At 40.6% G+C, this 20,423-nt stretch overlaps 3 long non-coding RNA genes and 2 gene segments (V, D, J or C); 2 read left to right on the forward strand and 3 right to left on the reverse strand.

Annotated features, from left to right (window-relative positions):
- Positions 1-400: 400 nt before the first annotated feature.
- On the reverse strand, positions 401-1,845 carry LOC130520450 (uncharacterized). The gene is made up of 2 exons (XR_008948846.1): positions 1,577-1,845; positions 401-928 (listed from the first exon to the last, which is right to left on the reverse strand). It is a non-coding gene; the product is annotated as an uncharacterized LOC130520450 (long non-coding RNA).
- A 155-nt stretch (positions 1,846-2,000) lies between these two features.
- LOC130520448 (uncharacterized) lies at positions 2,001-2,615 on the forward strand. The gene is made up of 2 exons (XR_008948845.1): positions 2,001-2,318; positions 2,404-2,615. It is a non-coding gene; the product is annotated as an uncharacterized LOC130520448 (long non-coding RNA).
- Positions 2,616-5,875: 3,260 nt separating this feature from the next.
- LOC130520446 (Ig lambda-1 chain C region-like) lies at positions 5,876-7,228 on the reverse strand (the record flags this gene model as incomplete). The annotated part of the segment is given in 2 exon segments: positions 5,876-6,452; positions 7,090-7,228. Coding segments are annotated over 2 exon segments (471 nt in total), but the record flags the coding sequence as incomplete, so codon positions are not given.
- A 2,919-nt stretch (positions 7,229-10,147) lies between these two features.
- LOC130520445 (Ig kappa chain V region 3374-like) lies at positions 10,148-10,730 on the forward strand. The segment is given in 2 exon segments: positions 10,148-10,254; positions 10,393-10,730. Coding segments are annotated over 2 exon segments (351 nt in total).
- Positions 10,731-14,150: 3,420 nt separating this feature from the next.
- LOC130520447 (uncharacterized) lies at positions 14,151-15,132 on the reverse strand. The gene is made up of 2 exons (XR_008948844.1): positions 14,757-15,132; positions 14,151-14,422 (listed from the first exon to the last, which is right to left on the reverse strand). It is a non-coding gene; the product is annotated as an uncharacterized LOC130520447 (long non-coding RNA).
- Between the last annotated feature and the right edge of the window lie 5,291 nt (positions 15,133-20,423).

A 20,423-nucleotide genomic window follows, 5' to 3' on the forward strand; every position in this document is an offset into this window, starting at 1 on the left:
GCTTCTGTTCCCTGTGCTCGGCTGTCCTGGAGGCTGCCTGCGTCTTCCTTGTGTGCTCCCCATTCCCCGTAAATAAAACCTTGTGACTATTTTACTACTGTGTCCTGGCCTGCGTTCGGGTCCTGTTCACCCCCCTCCGTGACACACAAGTTACAATAAAGTTGATGAAGGAACAAATGAATGCAGCCCAAAAACACATTCATGTTCATATTAGTGGATATGATCAATATACAAGCTGAAATCATCTCTTCTGAGTGTCTTAATTGATATTTAAAGTGTGATATGATTGAGTTTTTTTTCATTTTCACCTGATAAAAAACAGAAAACTAAAGACAACTGTGGAGTAAAGATGGTTGATGATCAGCTTTCCACATCAATAATCACAACAAACACAGAGATGTTGGCTGAAATGATTGAAATGTTTTTTTTGTGACTTTAAATTCACATCTGAGGACAGAAAATGAGTGAGGTGAGTTAGAGAAATGTCCAGATGAAAGCAGAGTCACGCTCATGCAGGAATATGTGAGCAGAAAAGATGTGTCGCTCCATCAAGATGTTGAGGACAGAAGCAGCACGGTTTCCAGACAGGAAGTGTTGCTGAACCTCTAGACTGAGCAGCTGTGAGGGTCCAGGCTTTGAGTGACAGAGCTCTGTCCACTCAGACTGGCCTCACAGGTCACTGAGTCCACCTTCTTCCACTGGTCTGCAGGGAGGTTCAGGGTGCTGCTCCAGCTGAAGCGGCCGTCACTCCCCAGGACCTCCAGGCTGTGTGAGGCCGATGTGGTGCTGCTGCCGCCCCCCACCTTCCAGCTCAGCTTCCACTGTGAGGGGGAGCCCCCGCTGGCCAGACACACCAGTGTGGCACTGCCCTGCTGCAGCTCCTCTGGGGGGGGGGGGAGGACGGTCAGGGTGGGACGCACCACACCCGCTGGAGGAGAGACCAGAAAGACGTGAAGGTTTGGACACCATCAAATCTGACTGAGCCGTTAGCTGGTGATGACTGAGGACATTTTGACATGTTTGGACAATGTTGGACAGCGTGACGATTTTCTTCTCTTTAACTTCTTTATATACAGTCGAGAGTTTAACGTGACACAGGTGAAACACTGGTGAGAACACACTTCACATCTGTGGCATCTGTCTGTTTCACTTCCTTTTCACCACAGAGAAAATAAATGAAGCGTCCACGCAAAGAAAAGTTGCATTTACGGATAAAATCTAACAAAATCAGTTTTTACATTGTTAAACAGTCAGAATGTTGAAAATGACCAAACAATAATGAGATTAAACTACTCAAGGAAGGTTTTGAGCAATGAAAGTTGAGTCTAATTAACTACAAATGTTAGATGTCCAAAGAAAATTTAAAACAATTAACATTATAATTGAGAAGCAAATTATTTATTTTCAGTTCATAAAGAAACAATTTAATATAATCTTTCATTAATGATGATGTTTATAAAGTTGTGACTCAGATGGTATCAAATAATAACAATTAAATAGACAAATGCTAAGGTCTCCTTCAAAATTGCTAAAAGTGTAAAAGTGAAAAAGATTCAAATAAAAATCTGTTACTTACAGTCAACGATGAGTTTGGTTCCTCCACCAAACGTGTACCACAGTGATACAAACTCATCAAGTGGTCGTACAAAAACCTCCTGCACTGTCAACAAGCAGCTACCCACTGAAAATTCACATCTTTTTCTCTCAAAAATGGATTATTACCAGCTGATTTAATGCACCAACATTTTCAATAGATTCAAACTGAAATTTCTCTTTTAATTTGAATGATTTGATCACTTTTACATATCAGTCTCTTTAAATGATCAAAACTGATGTGGATCAGTTACAATATTCTCATTCTACATTTTAATTTATGCTTTAAAAAATACAATTTCAAGTTATTTCAAATGAAAAACATTTTACAAGGTCAGCTCCAAAAGTGGCCAAGAAATCGTCTTTTTAAATCTAAAACTGCTGAATCCAGTTTAAAAATGCAAACATTCTCACATCAGCATCTGTTGTTGATGCTCAGCTGTATTTGTCAAATCTTTTCTTCAGTTCCATGAAGAAGAAAGTTGCTTTTAATCCAAGCTGTGTTTGTGTTGATTTTGTCTGCTCGTGCCTTCAGTGTGTTGAGAGCAGAGACGTCATTTCCATAGAGAGGAGGCTTTGCATCATCAGCTGATCTGAGAAGGTTTATAGTGGTGTTAGTTCAACACTGCAGGACTCAGATCTGTCAGTCAACACAGCAGAAAGCACAAGCAGCATGACTCTCATCACCATCCTCATCTGGACGCTGACCTGCTGCTCTTTTACAGGTTTGTTCCCTCACAACCTCAAATATGTCCTTGTGTCTTTTCTCTCCTCTCTTTCTGCTGATAAATGATGTGTTTTTGTCTGCAGGATGCAGCGGTCAGGTGACTGTGACTCAGCCTGCAGTGATCACATCTACTCCAGGATCCACTGTCGCTCTCACCTGTAAAACAAATCCTGCTGTTGGCAGCTGTTATAATGGACAATCAAATAGTGAGTGTATGTTCTGGTTTCAACAGAAACCTGGACAGCCTCCACAGCTGCTAGTAAGACATGTCAGAATAAATCATTCAGGAACAGCAGCTCGGTTTAGTGGCAGTGGCAGCAGCACCGACTTCACTTTGACCATCAGTGGAGTTCAGACTCAAGATGAAGCAGTTTATTACTGTCAGAGTTATCAGTGGATGGAGGAGTGTGGACACAGTGATTTAGAGTGGAACAAAACCTCCCTCAGTCAGAGAGCAGAGACACTGAGATGTTCCAGCAGCTGCTGAAGAGGAAGAGACTCTGACACAGACCAGTGAACACACAACTGACAGAAACATCACTGACAACTACTTTAATCACACAAACTGGCTCAAACACTGTTTGATTGGATTATCAAAAGAATCCTGACAAGTTTATTTGTGCAGCCAAATTCATAAACAATCATATTCCAAGTGTGAAGATCCCATCAAAACAATCTAACCAGCTCAAAATGACAACATGAACAAGTTTCTCTGTGTCTTCTCCAGGCAGAGAACCTTAAATCTACCAGTGTTCTTTAGGTGGTAACAGGCTGAGAGAGAAGCTGCATCAAGTCAAGGGGAGCTCTGATCTTTGACCTTTCATTCTTGAGGCCAAATACAATCATTTCTGTTCTTCAGCATTGAGCTGGAGAAAGTTTAATAACACTAACTCACTAACTGAGGTGTTAAATACACTTACTGGGAGCAACTAAGGGACTGTAGCCACATCATGACTTTAAATATAAAGTTGTGTGTCATCTGCATAAAATCAGTAACAGATGTGATTTCCTATTAGCTGAGCAAGATGCAGCTTGAAGACAGTGAAGAGGCCCGAGAATGGATCCCTGAGGAACCCCACATGTGATCTTTGTTCACTCTGACTTCTAGTGACCAACTGAGACAAAGTGTCCCTGTGTTGGAAGTAAGATTTGAACCAATTGAGTCCAGAACCTGTACATCCCAGCCACTTTTTCCAGCTGTGTCAAATGCAGCACTGAGGTCCAGCAAAACCAGGACAGCAGTTTTAGATGCATCACTCTTGACATCTATGTCGGTCAAGGCTTTAACAGGTGCAGCCTCAGTGCTGTGGTCTGGGGGAAATCCAGACTGAAAATATATTTTAAAAATGTTTTTAAGCATGAAGGAGTGGATCAGTTGAAAAACAGATCTTTCATTGATCTTTCCAGGAATGGAAGGGTTGTTATGGGCCTGTTGCTGCATCAAAGTCTCTTATTTTGTCCCTGACTGAGCCTTAGTCTGATAATGTGGTTCCTGAAACAATGTTAACAATTGGAGGCAGTTCCCATGAACTATAGTGATCCATTGTCCATGTGCAAAGACATTGACATTTCAGTTTCAGAGGAACAAGCGAAGATACTTGAGCCCACTACAAGGGATCAACTCTTCTTTATTCTCTGTTATAGATTTCATGCTGGTCCAATTACAGCATCTAAACTATAAACTGCATGTTGCACTGATCCAAAACAACCAGAGTGAGTCAGAGTCAAACATTTCTCATCACAGCCAGAACCTGCTGATGTAATCATGAGAAATTTGCATGTTTATAGAAGAACAAGATTAATCTCATGAAAAAGTCCAAATACACCACACAGGTTCCTTCATGAAGGGTGACATTCATCGGTGCTTCTCCTGATATCCTTGTTTCTTGTGATTGTTGTGGACTCAGTGACAATGAAGATAAAATAGCAAGTTTCTGGCACATGTGACTGATCACGTCATGTCATTCTAACAGATGGAACCCAAGCTGAGTCAGCATTTTCATAAGGAACACAATGAGAAACAAAGCAGATTTGAGCCTAAAACAGCAATAATCAGACATTTTTGATGACATTAATGCAGTGGAGTCAAAGCTCCATGTTTGTGTCTCTGACAGCAGGTCAGAATATAAACTTGTTAATGAGAAATAACTAATGAAAGAAGTAAAAATTAAAGCAACAGTAGTCAGAAAATTAACTTAATAAAAGGTTTTATTCAACTCTCAGTGGAAAAAGTGTGACTCCTCCTCATGCGTGTCTGTGTTTCACTAGAACAGGTGAGTTTCTGTCTTCTGCAGAACATTTGCATGTTTTTCTGCATGGTTGCTCCTCAGAGTTTAAAGTTCTGATGTCACAGAGAGTCTGAACTCTTTTCACGCTCTCACACTGAAAACTTCAGCATCACCATGTTGTCAATAATTCTGACTGTCATCTTTCTGAGTCAGGGTGAGACTTTTCAACATTGTTTGATTTCATCCTCTTCTTCTTTCCAAGGAGGCTGAAATCATTTCATTTTTACATCATAATCTGCTCCTCCAGGCTCTTTTCAACTGCTCTTTTTAACATTTGTTGTTTGTCATTTCAGAATCTTCTGCCAACAACTTTCTGACTCAGGCTGATAAATTCAAGTCTGTTAGTGTTGGAGGGTCTGTGACCATCAGCGCCACAGGAAGCTCAGATATTGGCAGCTATCTCAGCTGGTACCTTCAAAACCTGGACAGGCTCCTAAACTTCTGATATACTGGGTATCAAGTCTCTACACAGGAACGCCGTCTCGATTCAGTGGCAGCAGATCTGGTTCTCAGTACACTCTAACCATCACTGGTGTTCAGGCTGAAGATGCTGGAGATTATTACTGTCTGGGTGCCCATGGTGACTATACATTCACACAGTGATTTAGAGCCGTACAAAAACCTCCCTCAGTGTGACTGAAGTGAAAACAGCAGCTGCAGCTGCAGACGATGAGAGTCACCAGCAGAACTGGTTCAGTCAACACCAGAGTCACCAAGTACAAACCAGATTCATTTAAACACAAGTCAAATCAGTTTAAAAGCTTTAAAATAACCATGAAAAATACACAAATATTCAGTTTAACATAACAGTAATAGATGAATGATATATTAAATTACAACTGATACAAAATCATTAGTAATATTAACCATTAAATCAGTAATTACATTTACTCAAGCGCTGCTTCTATGTGCAGATTTGATGAACTTTGCTTCATTCATGCCAAATTTGTTATGATACTGTTGTATAATAAATAAAGAGAATCATAAAGGAATAAACTCCTATCAGCCATGAAACACATTCATGTTCATATTCATGAATATAAATCAATCTACAACGAGCTGTAACCATCTCTTCGAACATGTTTTATTATATTTTGACACTGGGATATTACTCCTCTTCTTCAACTATGATTGTTTGAGTTTTCCACATTTTCCTGTTGAAAACAGACAAAAACTAAAGACAAATGTGGAGTAAAGATGGTTGATGACCAGATTGTGATGCTTTATTTGAAAATAGTATCAGTGAAGATAAACAACCAAGCAGAAATGTCTTCATCACTTCAAGCTTTAATAGCAACATCATCATCATCATCATCATCATCACCAACAGGAGCAACATGACAATGATTTAGCGCTCTCACATCTAGCTGCTGAGCTACACACGTGATTGTGTCAGACGTGACAGCCGTGTTGTTCTCTGACACACAAATACAAACATTTAAAGTCATCTTGCTCAGAGCAGCAGCCGTGTTCCTCCTGCTCTCCCCACACACACAGCTCCTGTGCTGGGCTTCATCCAGCCCCTCTAGCCTTTACACTGGCTCCTGAGGATGGACGGCTCTGAACGTCGCCATGATGGTTGACCTTGCAGGAGTAATTCTCTCCTTTCATCCAGCTCTCCTTGCTCAGGGTCAGGGTGCTGAAGCTGCTGTAGCTTCCGCTCTTCTCCTCCTCTGAGGTGGTCAGGACGCCCTCTGTCACCTCCGTACCGTCCACCTCCCAGCTCACCTGGGCTCCCTGAGGAGAGTACTTGGTCAGCAGGCAGGCCAGCGTGGCCGAGCCCCCAGGGAGCTGCTCAGAGGAGGGGGAGAGCAGAGAGACGGAGGGTCTGGTCATGGTGCCGGCTGGAGGGAGAGCAGAGACACGCACGTCAACTCTGACTGCATCTGACATATTTACAGCTACACTTCAATCATACGTCCTTAATCAGTGTTTGCTCTGTTTAATATTGAGTTAAAGCAGTAAATAATTCACGTCTTTAGTGACTGGCTTGAAATAAATGTGTGTTCAGTTACAGACTTTGACATCTGTCTGTTTCACTTCCCTTTCTCAGCTTTAAAAACGACAAACGATCGACTCAAACTAAAATCTCTGCACATTTTACATTTATCGAATTACATCGTATTCAGATTTGGATCATTAAAGATAATAAAATCAGTGAAACTGTGAAATATTTTACACGTTAAAATCATGAAAGTAGATCTTGGACACGCTTTCTCAAACATTAACAACTAATAAAGTTTATGATTGTAAATAAAAGATGAAATTCTCCAAGAATCAACATTAACAGTCTCTGTTAATTTTACTGAAATATAAACAACTTTTTCAAATTCGCTGATTTAGGTTTTACAATACAAACTTAACAATCCTACAAACAAACAAAATCTATAAAAATATGATGACTTTAAAATAATGTTCTTGTCTTAAATTAAAATTAAAAACTGTTGACATGTTTTGAACAGTAAAGATAAATTTACTTACAGAATACGATGAGTTTGGTTCCTCCACCAAACGTCAACCACAGTGATACAAACTCATCAAGTGGTCGTACAAAAACCTCCTGCACTGTCAACAAGCAGCTACCCACTGAAAATTCACATCTTTTTCTCTCAAAAATGGATTATTACCAGCTGATTTAATGCACCAACATTTTCAATAGATTTAAACTGAAATTTCTCTTTGAATTTGAACGATTTGATCACTTTTACACATCAGTCTCTTTACAGGATCAAAACTGATGTGGATCAGTTCAATATTCTCATTCTACATTTTAATTTATGGTTTAAAAAATGCAATTTCAAGTTATTTCAAATGAATAACATTGTACAAAGTCAGCTCTAAAAGTGACCAAGAAATTGTCTTTTAAAGCTAAAACTGCTGAATCCAGTTTAAAAATGCAAACATTCTCACATCAGCATCTGTTGTTGATGCTCAGCTGTATTTGTCAAATCTTTTCTTCAGTTCCATGAAGAAGAAAGTTGCTTTTAATCCAAGCTGTGTTTGTGTTGATTTTGTCTGCTCGTGCCTTCAGTGTGTTGAGAGCAGAGACATCATTTCCATAGAGAGGAGGCTTTGCATCATCAGCTGATCTGAGAAGGTTTATAGTGGTGTTAGTTCAACACTGCAGGACTCAGATCTGTCAGTCAACACAGCAGAAAGCACAAGCAGCATGACTCTCATCACCATCCTCATCTGGACGCTGACCTGCTGCTCTTTTACAGGTTTGTTCCCTCACAACCTCAAAGATGTCCTTGTGTCTTTTCTCTCTCTCTCTTTCTGCTGATAAATGATGTGTTTTTGTCTGCAGGATGCAGCGGTCAGGTGACTGTGACTCAGCCTGCAGTGATCACATCTACTCCAGGATCCACTGTCGCTCTCACCTGTAAAACAAACCCTGCTGTTTACAGCGATTGTTATAATGGACAATCAAATAGTGATTGTATGTTCTGGTATCAACAGAAACCTGGACAGCCTCCACAGCTGCTAGTAAGACACATAATAAATCATTCAGGAACAGCAGCTCGGTTTAGTGGCAGTGGCAGCAGCACCGACTTCACTTTGACCATCAGTGGAGTTCAGACTCAAGATGAAGCAGTTTATTACTGTCAGAGTTATCACAGTGGAGGAGTGTGGACACAGTGATTTAGAGTGGAACAAAAACCTCCCTCAGTCAGAGAGCAGAGACACTGAGATGTTCCAGCAGCTGCTGAAGAGGAAGAGACTCTGACACAGACCAGTGAACACACAACTGACAGAAACATCACTGACAACTACTTTAATCACACAAACTGGCTCAAACACTGTTTGATCGGATTATCAAAAGAATCCTGACAAGTTTATTTGTGCAGCCAAATTCATAAACAATCATATTCCAAGTGTGAAGATTCCATCACAATAATCTAACCTGCTGAAAATGACAACATGAACAAGTTTCTCTGTGTCTTCTCCAGGCAGAGAACCCTTAAATCTACCAGTGTTCTTTAGGTGGTAACAGGCTGAGAAGAAGCTGCATCAAGTCAAGGGGAGCTCTGATCTTTGACCTTTCATTCTTGAGGCCAAATACAATCATTTCTGTTCTTCAGCATTGAGCTGGAGAAAGTTTTAACACTAACTCACTAACTGAGGTGTTAAATACACTTACTGGGAGCAACTAAGGGACTGTAGGACATCATGAATTTAAATATAAAGTTGTGTGTCATCTGCATAAAACAGTAACAGATGTGATTTCCTATTAGCTGAGCAAGATGCAGCTTGAAGACAGTGAAGAGGCCCGAGAATGGATCCCTGAGGAACCCCACATGTGATCTTTGTCACTCTCTCTGACTTCTAGTGACCAACTGAGACAAAGTGTCCCTGTGTTGGAAGTAAGATTTGAACCAATTGAGTCCAGAACCAGTACATCCCAGCCACTTTTTCCAGCTGTGTCAAATGCAGCACTGAGGTCCAGCAAAACCAGGACAGCAGTTTTAGATGCATCACTCTTGACATCTATGTCGGTCAAGGCTTTAACAGGTGCAGCCTCAGTGCTGTGGTCTGGGGGAAATCCAGACTGAAAATATATTTTAAAAATGTTTTTAAGCATGAATGAGTGGATCAGTTGAAAAACAGCTCTTTCATTGATCTTTCCCAGGAATGGAAGGGTTGTTATGGGCCTGTTGCTGCATCAAAGTCTCTTATTTTGTCCCTGACTGAGCCTTACTCTGATAATGTGGTTCCTGAAATGATGTTAGACAATTGAAGGCAGTTCCCATGAACTATAGTGATCCATTGTCCATGTGCAAAGATTGACATTTCAGTTCAGAGGAACAAGTGAAGGTACCTGAGCCCACTACAAGGGATCAACTCTTCTTTATTCTCTGTTATAGATTTCATGCTGGTCCAATTACAGCATCTAAACTATAAACTGCATGTTGCACTGATCCAAAACAACCAGAGTGAGTCAGAGTCAAACATTTCTCATCAACAGCCAGAACCTGCTGATGTAATCATGAGAAATTTGCATGTTTATAGAAGAACAAGATTAATCTCATGAAAAAGTCCAAATACACCACACAGGTTCCTTCATGAAGTGTGACATTCATCGGTGCTTCTCCTGATATCCTTGTTTCTTGTGACTGTTGTGGACTCAGTGACAATGAAGATAAAATAGCAAGTTTCTGGCACACGTGACTGATCACATCATGTTCATTCTAACAGATGGAACCCACGCTGAGTCAGCATTTTCATAAGGAACACAATGAGAAACAAAGCAGATTTGAGCCTAAAACAGCAATAATGAGAATTTTTGATGACATTAATGCAGTGGAGTCATGAAAGCTCCATGTTTGTGTCTCTGACAGCAGGTCAGAATATAATCTTGTTAATGAGAAATAATTAATGAAAGAAAGTAGAAATTTAACTTAATAAAAGGTTTTATTCAACTCTCAGTGGAAAAAGTGTGACTTCCTCTCATGCGTGTCTGTGTTTCACTAGAACAGGTGAGTTTCTGTCTTCTGCAGAACATTTGCATGTTTTTCTGCATGGTTGCTCCTCAGAGTTTAAAGTTCTGATGTCACAGAGAGTCTGAACTCTTTTCACGCTCTCACACTGAAAACTTCAGCATCACCATGTTGTCAATAATTCTGACTGTCATCTTTCTGAGTCAGGGTGAGACTTTTCAACATTGTTTGATTTCATCCTCTTCTTCTTTCCAAGGAGGCTGAAATCATTTCATTTTTACATCATAACTGCTCCTCCAGGCTCTTTTCAACTGCTCTTTTTAACATTTGTTGTTTGTCATTTCAGAATCTTCTGCCAACAACTTTCTGACTCAGGCTGATAAATTCAAGTCTGTTAGTGTTGGAGGGTCTGTGACCATCAGCGCCACAGGAAGCTCAAATATTGACAGCTATCTCAGCTGGTACCTTCAGAAACCTGGACAGGCTCCTAAACTTCTGATATATTCTGTATCAAGTCTCAACACAGGAACGCCGTCTCGATTCAGTGGCAGCAGATCTGGTTCTCAGTACACTCTAACCATCACTGGTGTTCAGGCTGAAGATGAAGCAGTTTATTACTGTCTGGGCTACCTTGGTAGCGGAGTGTTCACACAGTGATTTAGAGCCGTACAAAAACCTCCCTCAGTGTGACTGAAGTGAAAACAGCAGCTGCAGCTGCAGACGATGAAGAGTCACCAGCAGAACTGGTTCAGTCAACACCAGAGTCACCAAGTACAAACCAGATTCATTTAAACACAAGTCAAAACAGTTCAAAACCTTAAACCTTTAATGTAGATAATATATTACAATTTATAACAGACACAAATTTATGAGTAATAATTAACCATTAAATCAGTAATTACATTTACTCAAGTGCTGCTTCTATGTGCAGATTTGATGAACTTTGCTTCATTTATTCTGAATATTTATGATACTGTTATTTAACAAATAATGCAGAGAACATCTAATCAGCATCAACTCAAACTCGTTCCATTTTAAATCCGTATCACTCTGGTTTTAGGCCACATCACAGTTTTCTCACCACCACCAGTTAATCATCATCAATATTATAACTATCCTGGATGAGAGAAGTTATTTTACCTCAATGATCATGAACCTCTCTCAGGCTTTTGACTCAGTAGATCACTCATTCATCCTTGAAATGTTCAACAACACTGGTTTTGGTTTTTGTCCTCCTCATAATTTGTAAAAATATTATATTTTCAATGCATAACTGCTCATCTCATTTATACGCACATGATACAGTCTCATACTGTATCACAAGCTCCTCTGAAATAACCATAAAATCCTCCTCAAACAGCATTTATGCATCTTAAAAACTGCGCCGAGCTTGCAATTATTATTATTTCCCTTGGTGGAGATTCAGATTACAAGAATGAAACACCTGTCCAGTGTCAGAACCTACGGTGGCTTTCAGCGGACAATTTCGATTTACTTTTTCCAGTCACGTCCAGCCAGGGCACCTGCAGGTCCCATCAGGAGGGATCTTCATCAACATTTAGGAAAAACAGTTTTACTGCTAAGTGACTAGAATGCTGTGGTGTTCATACACTATCAGAAGCATGTTTATATGTTTTATTTGATTTCTGATGATGTATAATAGAAAATAGACACTGGACCTTTATTGAACAGCCTAGTTTTTAAAAGGTTTCTGTTTCTCATTGTTTTTGTGGCATTATTTGCAACATGTATTATCTGTTTTTCTCTCTCACATTTTGTTTTTTCCTTTAATTTGCATTTTTACAGTGAGAATCGTCTGATTTTTGTCTGGAGAAACTGGAGACATTTCCCTGTTGCGTTTGTGTCTTCTGACTGGGGTTTTTCCAGCTGGTTTTGGACTGTGCTGCAGTCCAGTATTGAGCAGTGGAAACGGCCACATCGGTGTCTTGGTTCCTGCAACCAAATGTCCTGTTTCCTGACCTGAGTCACACCTCTGCCCTCTGCCTTGAGCACGCCACACCTGAAGCCACACCTCTGCCACCACAATGTTTCCTTCCCAGATGGAACACAGTCTTTCACTGCTGCTGTGTTTGATGCCATCAGAACAGGAACACGGTGCCAGATGGTCTGCTGAATGTGTTCATGGCCCTAAACACGCGTATAAGCCTGAAATAATGTAAATTATTCTGATTAAACCTGGATCTGAAGAGCTTTTGTCGAGATCACTGAATTACTGGGGAGTCTGGGGAGCTTCTGGGACAGTTTAAGTCATTCACAGAAACAATACACCAAACTGCTGAAGAATCCACCTCCCATGTAAAGATAAACAGGCAGTGCAGTCTCAGTCTGGGAACACAAGAGGGAAGCATCTTTACGTGGTAGAAGCACCTCAAACCTCAGGCAGCCACAACAGTTCACAAGGAGACTGGAAATAGAGGCGGAAACATTCAGGAAATGAGAGAGCAGGCAGATGTTCTGCAGAAGAATGCAGTGCAGACGTGAGGTTCTGGAGGAGCAGATCTATTAAGAGAAGAGAATCTGATTTTCATGGACCAAGAAAACCACAATACTAATTACTAATATTGACACATTTCTTTTTTTTTTTAATTAATAGATGTAGATGTTCTTATACAGTTTGTGAGGTAAATAATTAAAGATTCTGATGACATTTACAAGATTTCTGTCAGATATTTAACTGTTCAGGTTTTATATTTCATCAGATGAAAATATATTTAAGAATTTAATGGTACAATTTAATTGGAAATGGAGAAAAAAGCAAGAAAAATTAATAAAATGTAAAGTGTCTCCTCCTCATGCGTGTCTGTGTTTCACTAGAACAGGTGAGTTTCTGTCTTCTGCAGAACATTTGCATGTTTTTCTGCATGGTTGCTCCTCAGAGTTTAAAGTTCTGATGTCACAGAGAGTCTGAACTCTTTTCACGCTCTCACACTGAAAACTTCAGCATCACCATGTGTCAATAATTCTGACTGTCATCTTTCTGAGTCAGGGTGAGACTTTTCAACATTGTTTGATTTAATCCTCTTCTTCTTTCCAAGGAGGCTGAAATCATTTCATTTTTACATCATAACTGCTCCTCCAGGCTCTTTTCAACTGCTCTTTTTAACATTTGTTGTTTGTCATTTTAGAATCTTCTGCCAACAACTTTCTGACTCAGGCTGATAAATTCAAGTCTGTTAGTGTTGGAGGGTCTGTGAGCATCAGCGCCACAGGAAGCTCAAATATTGGCAGCAGTCTTCACTGGTACCTTCAGAAACCTGGACAGGCTCCTAAACTTCTGATATATTCTGTATCAAGTCTCAACACAGGAACGCCGTCTCGATTCAGTGGCAGCAGATCTGGTTCTCAGTACACTCTAACCATCACTGGTGTTCAGGCTGAAGATGCTGGAGATTATTACTGTCTGGGCTACCATGGTAGCGGAGTGTTCACACAGTGATTTAGAGCCGTACAAAAACCTCCCTCAGTGTGACTGAAGTGAAAACAGCAGCTGCAGCTGCAGACGATGAAGAGTCACCAGCAGAACTGGTTCAGTCAACACCAGAGTCACCAAGTACAAACCAGATTAATTTAAACACAAGTCAAATCAGTTTAAAAGCTTTAAAATAACCATGAAAAATACACAAATATTCAGTTTAATCATTAATAGATGAATGATATATTACAAGTTACAACTGATACAAAATCATTAGTAATAATTAACCATTAAATCAGTAATTACATTTACTCAAGTGCTGCTTCTATGTGCAGATTTGATGAACTTTGCTTCATTTATTCTGAATATTTATGATATTGTTATTTAACAAATAATGCAGAGAACATCTAATCAGCATCAACTCAAACTCCTTCCATTTTAAATCCGTATCACTCTGGTTTTAGGCCACATCACAGTTTTCTCACCACCACCAGTTTGATCATTAATAATATTCTAACTATCCTGGATGAGAGAAGTTATTTTACCTCCATATTCATGAACCTCTCTCAGGCTTTTGACTCAGTAGATCACTCAGTCATCCTTGAAATGTTCAACAACACTGGTTTCTCTCTCACCCACATTAAACTGGAATGCAGACACAGACAAACCGGATGATTTAACGGTTTTATTTCCCACAAAACAGTAACAATAAGGTGAAGCTGCTGCTGACTGGAACTGGAGACAGACAAAACATGGGCAAGTGAGGGAAAGCTGGCAAACAAAAGCTCATACTTCAAATGTTTTCACAGAAATGGAGCCAAGTGGGCCCTACAATGATCGGGGGATGAGTGGAGAAAGGAGGCGGTCTTTAAAGGTGCAGATCTAATCCACCGATAAGAGCAGCAGGTGAGGAAGAAGGTGCTTCGGCCAAAAGTAGATCCCCCTGGGAACAGGGCAAGAACAGAAACACACATGCAGGTCAACGACAACCAAATAAACTGAATCATGGTAACCCATCACTAGGGAGGTGCCTCAAGGCTCAATTTTAGGCCCTGTCCTCTTCACTGTTTGTATAAGATTTTCTTTTTATCGCAATCTCGCCTAAAAACAGCCATAAAATGTCTTCAAGCTTCTTTTAGCGTTCTACAGACAGCATTTTTTTCCCATCTTAAATCCACCCTGCATGCATAAAAACACTAAATAGATGTTTTTCTCACGTGCTAGCAGAACATGCTCTCCTCACATTTCCACTATGGTATGATAATTTCCATGGCTACCTCCACTTCCTGTCTTGAACCACCAGATGCTCTTCACCATTCTGCCCTTAGATTTATCACTGGAGCCCCTCTTCCACACGTCACTGTCCTGTATCTGTCTCGGCAGGGTGGACCTCCCCAGCTCAAAGATGTGACTTCCACCTGGATTTATTCATTTATGCGGCCCTCACTGGCAAACCTCCAAACTACATCTCTCCATTAATTGTTCAGTCCACTAGCACTTTTAGTGCCCACTGAATGAACTGGCTGCAACAGAAAATTCCCAAAATCCGAGCTGAGCAGGGGAGTTCTGCTGTCTCTGGTTATGCCCCGGTACATCAGGTAACTCTCAAGCTCAACTCAGGTGTTCACTTCAGTCACTGTGAATCATGACTCACTAATTTCCTGTCCTCTATCTGTGCTTGGTCTTTACTGCTCTTTCTGGTTCTGTATTTTATTGTGTACAAAAGTGTTTGCTTATTTATCTGATTTTATTTGCAATGTTTGTTTTGTACTTTGTCAATGCTGGTCGGAACTGTAAATGAGGCTAACCTCAGTCCACTCACAAGTTACAATAAAGTTGATGAAGGAACGAATGAATGCAGCCCAAAAACACATTCATGTTCATATTAGTGGATATGATCAATATACAAGCTGAAATCATCTCTTCTGAGTGTCTTAATTGATATTTAAAGTGTGATATGATGTCTGAGTTTTTTAATTTTTCACCTGATAAAATAACTGAAAAACTAAAGACAACTGTGGAGTAAAGATGGTTGATGATCAGATTTCCACATCAATAATCACAACAAACACAGAGATGTTGGCTGAAATGATTGAAATGTTTATTTTGTGACTTTAAATTCACATCTGAGGACAGAAAATGAGTGAGGTGAGTTAGAGAAATGTCCAGATGAAAGCAGAGTCACGCTCATGCAGGAATATGTGAGCAGAAAAGATGTGTCGCTCCATCAAGATGTTGAGGACAGAAGCAGCACGGTTTCCAGACAGGAAGTGTTGCTGAACCTCTAGACTGAGCAGCTGTGAGGGTCCAGGGTTTGAGTGACAGAGCTCTGTCCACTCAGACTGGCCTCACAGGTCACTGAGTCCACCTTCTTCCACTGGTCTGCAGGGAGGTTCAGGGTGCTGCTCCAGCTGAAGCGGCCGTCACTCCCCAGGACCTCCAGGCTGGTGTGAGGCCGATGTGGTGCTGCTGCCGCCCCCCACCTTCCAGCTCAGCTTCCACTGTGAGGGGGAGCCCCCGCTGGCCAGACACACCAGTGTGGCACTGCCCTGCTGCAGCTCCTCTGGGGAGGGGGGGAGGACGGTCAGGGTGGGACACACCACCACACCGCTGGGGGAGAGACCAGAAAGACGTGAAGGTTTGGACACCATCAAATCTGACTGAGCCGTTAGCTGGTGATGACTGAGGACATTTTGACATGTTTGGACAATGTTGGACAGCGTGACGATTTTCTTCTCTTTAACTTCTTTATATACAGTCGAGAGTTTAACGTGACACAGGTGAAACACTGGTGAGAACACACTTCACATCTGTGGCATCTGTCTGTTTCACTTCCTTTTCACCACAGAGAAAATAAATGAAGCGTCCACGCAAAGAAAAGTTGCATTTACGGATAAAATCTAATAAAATCAGTTTTTACATTGTTAAACAGTCAGAATGTTGAAAATGACCAAAAATAATGAGATTAAACTACTAAAGGAAGGTTTTGAGCAATGAAAGTTGAGTCTAATTAACTACAAATGTTACATGTCCACAGAAAATTTAAAACAATTAACATAAAATTGAGAAGCCAGTTATTTATTTTCAGTTCATAAAGAAACAATTTAATATAATCTTTAATTAATGATGATGTTTATAAAGTTGTGACTCAGATGGTATCAAATAATAACAATTAAAAAGAGACAAATGCAAAAGTCTCCTTTAAAATTGCTAAAAGTGTAAAAGTGAAAAAGATTCAAATAAAAATCTGTTACTTACAGTCAACGATGAGTTTGGTTCCTCCACCAAACGTCCACCACAGTGATACAAACTCATCAAGTGGTCGTACAAAAACCTGCACTGTCAACAAGCAGCTACCCACTGAAAATTCACATCTTTTTCTCTCAAAAATGGATTATTACCAGTTGATTTAATGCACCAACATTTTCAATAGCTTTAAACTGAAATTTCTCTTTGAATTTGAACGATTTGATCACTTTTACACATCAGTCTCTTTACAGGATCAAAACCGATGTGGATCAGTTACAATGTTCTCATTCTACATTTTAATTTATGCTTTAAAAAATGCAATTTCAAGTTATTTCAAATGAATAACATTTTACAACGTCAGCGACAATAGTTTCCAAGAAATTGTCTTTTTAAAGCTAAAACTGCTGAATCCAGTTTAAAAATGCAAACATTCTCACATCAGCATCTGTTGTTGATGTTCAGCTGTATTTGTCAAATCTTTTCTTCAGTTCCATGAAGAAGAAAGTTGCTTTTAATCCAAGCTGTGTTTGTGTTGATTTTGTCTGCTGGTGCCTTCGGTGTGTTGAGAGCAGAGACGTCATTTCCATAGAGAGGAGGCTTTGCATCATCAGCTGATCTGAGAAGGTTTATAGTGGTGTTAGTTCAACACTGCAGGACTCAGATCTGTCAGTCAACACAGCAGAAAGCACAAGCAGCATGACTCTCATCACCATCCTCATCTGGACGCTGACCTGCTGCTCTTTTACAGGTTTGTTCCCTCACAACTGTTGTGAATCTTCTCCTGGTGGTAGCCGAGATGCGTTGATGAGGAAGGAATCTTCGCAGACACCGACTTGGTTATCAAAGATGTTTATTGGAGAGAACAGTCAGGTATCAATCGGAAACTGCAGCATGCCCAAGGGAGGTTTCGAGGTCCCGATGGTGAAGAACTCCGGGGTGTCTACCTCGATACCTCCTTCTTATAGAGTCGAGTAAACACATTCTTTTCTGATGACCTCACACTATACCGTATGGTCAACCCAATGGTCTGGTGTTCAGTTATGACCAAAAAAGGGAATAGTGAAGATGCTTCATGCTATACATCCTCCTAGTGAGAATCACCGGGGGCCCACAGGCTCCAGTGTTGTCTTTTAGCAGCTCCTATTACCTAAAGGAAGAAGACACCGGACACACATGTGGAGCATGTCCTAATATGGTGCTTAGGCTGGGTGTTAAACACATTACGGCCTTACAGATGTAAGCCTGCATAGAACGGGTCAGATACTACATATTTCCCCCCTTCGAGACTACATAGAGTCTCGAAAAATAAAGAATGACCAAGTTTTAATAAAAGTGATGGTGTCTAATAAAGTGGTATAATTTGAAAAAGATTGATTAATTAGACATGAACAATATGTGAAATTTAGTGGAGTGCGAGAGTGAAAAACCCATCCGACAGACCTCTTTCAGTCTACAACCATCAAAACACTTTAGACGGGAAAATTCTCTCACGGTCCCTCTGTCGACGGCGACCACCTATGGTACTCCAATCCAATTTGCAAAAGGTTATATTAGGGAAGAGTTTGGCAAACACATACAAGATACTCAGAAAAAATCAAAAATGTCCACGATCAGGCTGGTCGTCCCATCGGACCTTACCTTGGACCTTTCCCTGCCTAAGGACCCCTTTCCCTATACCAAAACAAGGAAAAAACTGAGTTCTCATAGCATCTGCCTACTAATGAAATTTCCCTAGTCAATTTATTAACACAAACTTCAGATATATGCATTAAACACATCAACAGTAATTTTCGAATCTGTAGTTCACAGTCCCCTGATGAAGGATCTTCAATTGTTCCCCATCTTCATTCAGGGTCCTCCAGCATCTTTCACAGTTCACTTTGAATTTCTGAGTCCATTCCAACATAGTTGTCACCCCAACGTAGTTCCCCAACTACTGTCCTGGAAACAGAAAACAGAGGTGCCAGTATCTTTGCAAAAAAAAACATTGGTTTCATTAGAGAGAATACAATACAAACATATCAAAACATGATTATCACAATTAAGTAAATTATGTAACCATTTCCCCCCTTTGTCACCGGAACTACAACGGAGGAAAGGAAAACATAAACACCGTTAAATGCAAAGAGTAACATAAGGATATGACTCGAAGGTCACACTAGATACTGAATTACTGATTATACTGGATATTTATCAACCATCTCATCAGAAATGTCCTCCTCATCTGAATCAGCCAAAGCTTTGTCACTTAAGAGTGGCATCTGGACCTGGTCGGTAGGCATTACTACACCAATCCAACGCAATATCATCGCCTTGGCACAAGTTAATGACAAAGTACAAAAACAAAACATCACACTTAGTGACACTACGACGGCACTGAGAACCTGTACCAACATAGCTCCCATTGGACCAAATTTGTCCTGAAGCCAAGCCGTCGCTGATGTTCCTGCGCTTTCAGAAGGACCAAACGCATCTCTTATCTTCTTCAAAGCATCAATCACACTTGTTATGTTATCACCATTGTCACCATTGTCTGGAATCAAAGTGTAACATGCATCTCCTGTCAAGTTCAACGACACACACAAACCTCCTTCTTTGGCCAAGATGTAATCTAGCGCCATGTCATGTTTCAACAACGTAAGTCTGTGACTCCTCTGAGTGTTGGAAAGATGTTCAAAGCCTTTTATGGTTTCATTAGCAAAACCCTGCAGAGTGTAAGTAATATTGCTGAGGTACTGGTGGAACAGGTGTCACCAATGGAAATTGATACGATTGACATGATGTTTGGTTTGATTGCATTTGTGATGACTGATCAGGTTGGCTTTCCATCACTACTGCTTGCTTTTTCTCTTTGCGTTTACCAGCTGCAGTTGAGTAAGTTTTCTGAGAGTTTCATGATCTTGGTTTTTCAGCTCTTGCTCTTTTCTACGATATAGTTCAACCTGGTGAGCAATGTGATCAATGTAAACACTCTTAATCATGTTCCCAAGACCAACCACCTCTGCTATTTTACTACGCACCGGCAGTGGCAATCCCTTCTGAATTTTAGCTCGAATGATAGACTGCTCCATTTGATTAGTGTCGGGATCATTGCCTGTGACATTACGCCAAGTTTGTAGAGCTCTTGAAACGTAGGCTCTCGGATTTTCTTGTTCACCCAATGGTTCAATGAGGATATTATCAGGATGTATGTTGGTTGGAAACGCGTCTTTCAGCGCCCCCCAAAACTGACCTCTTCAGCGTCATTTACTGCAGTTGCCATGAACCGAGGCATGCCAGCCTTCTGCAAAGGTCTTCCATGGCAGACACACCAATGAGATTAGCTAGGAGCCTTTTAAAGTCTCCAACAGCAGGTTGTGTTCCAATCAAAAGTTCCTCCAGTTTTGAAATCCAGGGGTGTGCCCCTTCCTGAAGGATAGGTAGCTTCTCTAATATATCTGACATGTCGGAGTTCTGCCAAGGTTTATACTCAAGATTTTGACCACGAACAACAACAGGGAACATTTTGTTAGCAGAGCTGTCTTTCTTTGAACGCAAGGCGTAGTCAGAAGTGATCAGCCTTGAAAGCCTCCCCTTCTTTAACGACTTACGCCGTTTTTCCATATCTTCCAATTTTCTTTCTAGCATCTTTTGCGCTTCTGGAGTTCCCGTCAAGCTAATGTCTAAACGACACTGTTCGATACCCCTTTCGAGAT

This window comes from Takifugu flavidus, unplaced genomic scaffold (genome assembly GCF_003711565.1).
Source record: "Takifugu flavidus isolate HTHZ2018 unplaced genomic scaffold, ASM371156v2 ctg385, whole genome shotgun sequence".
NCBI lineage: Eukaryota > Metazoa > Chordata > Actinopteri > Tetraodontiformes > Tetraodontidae > Takifugu > Takifugu flavidus.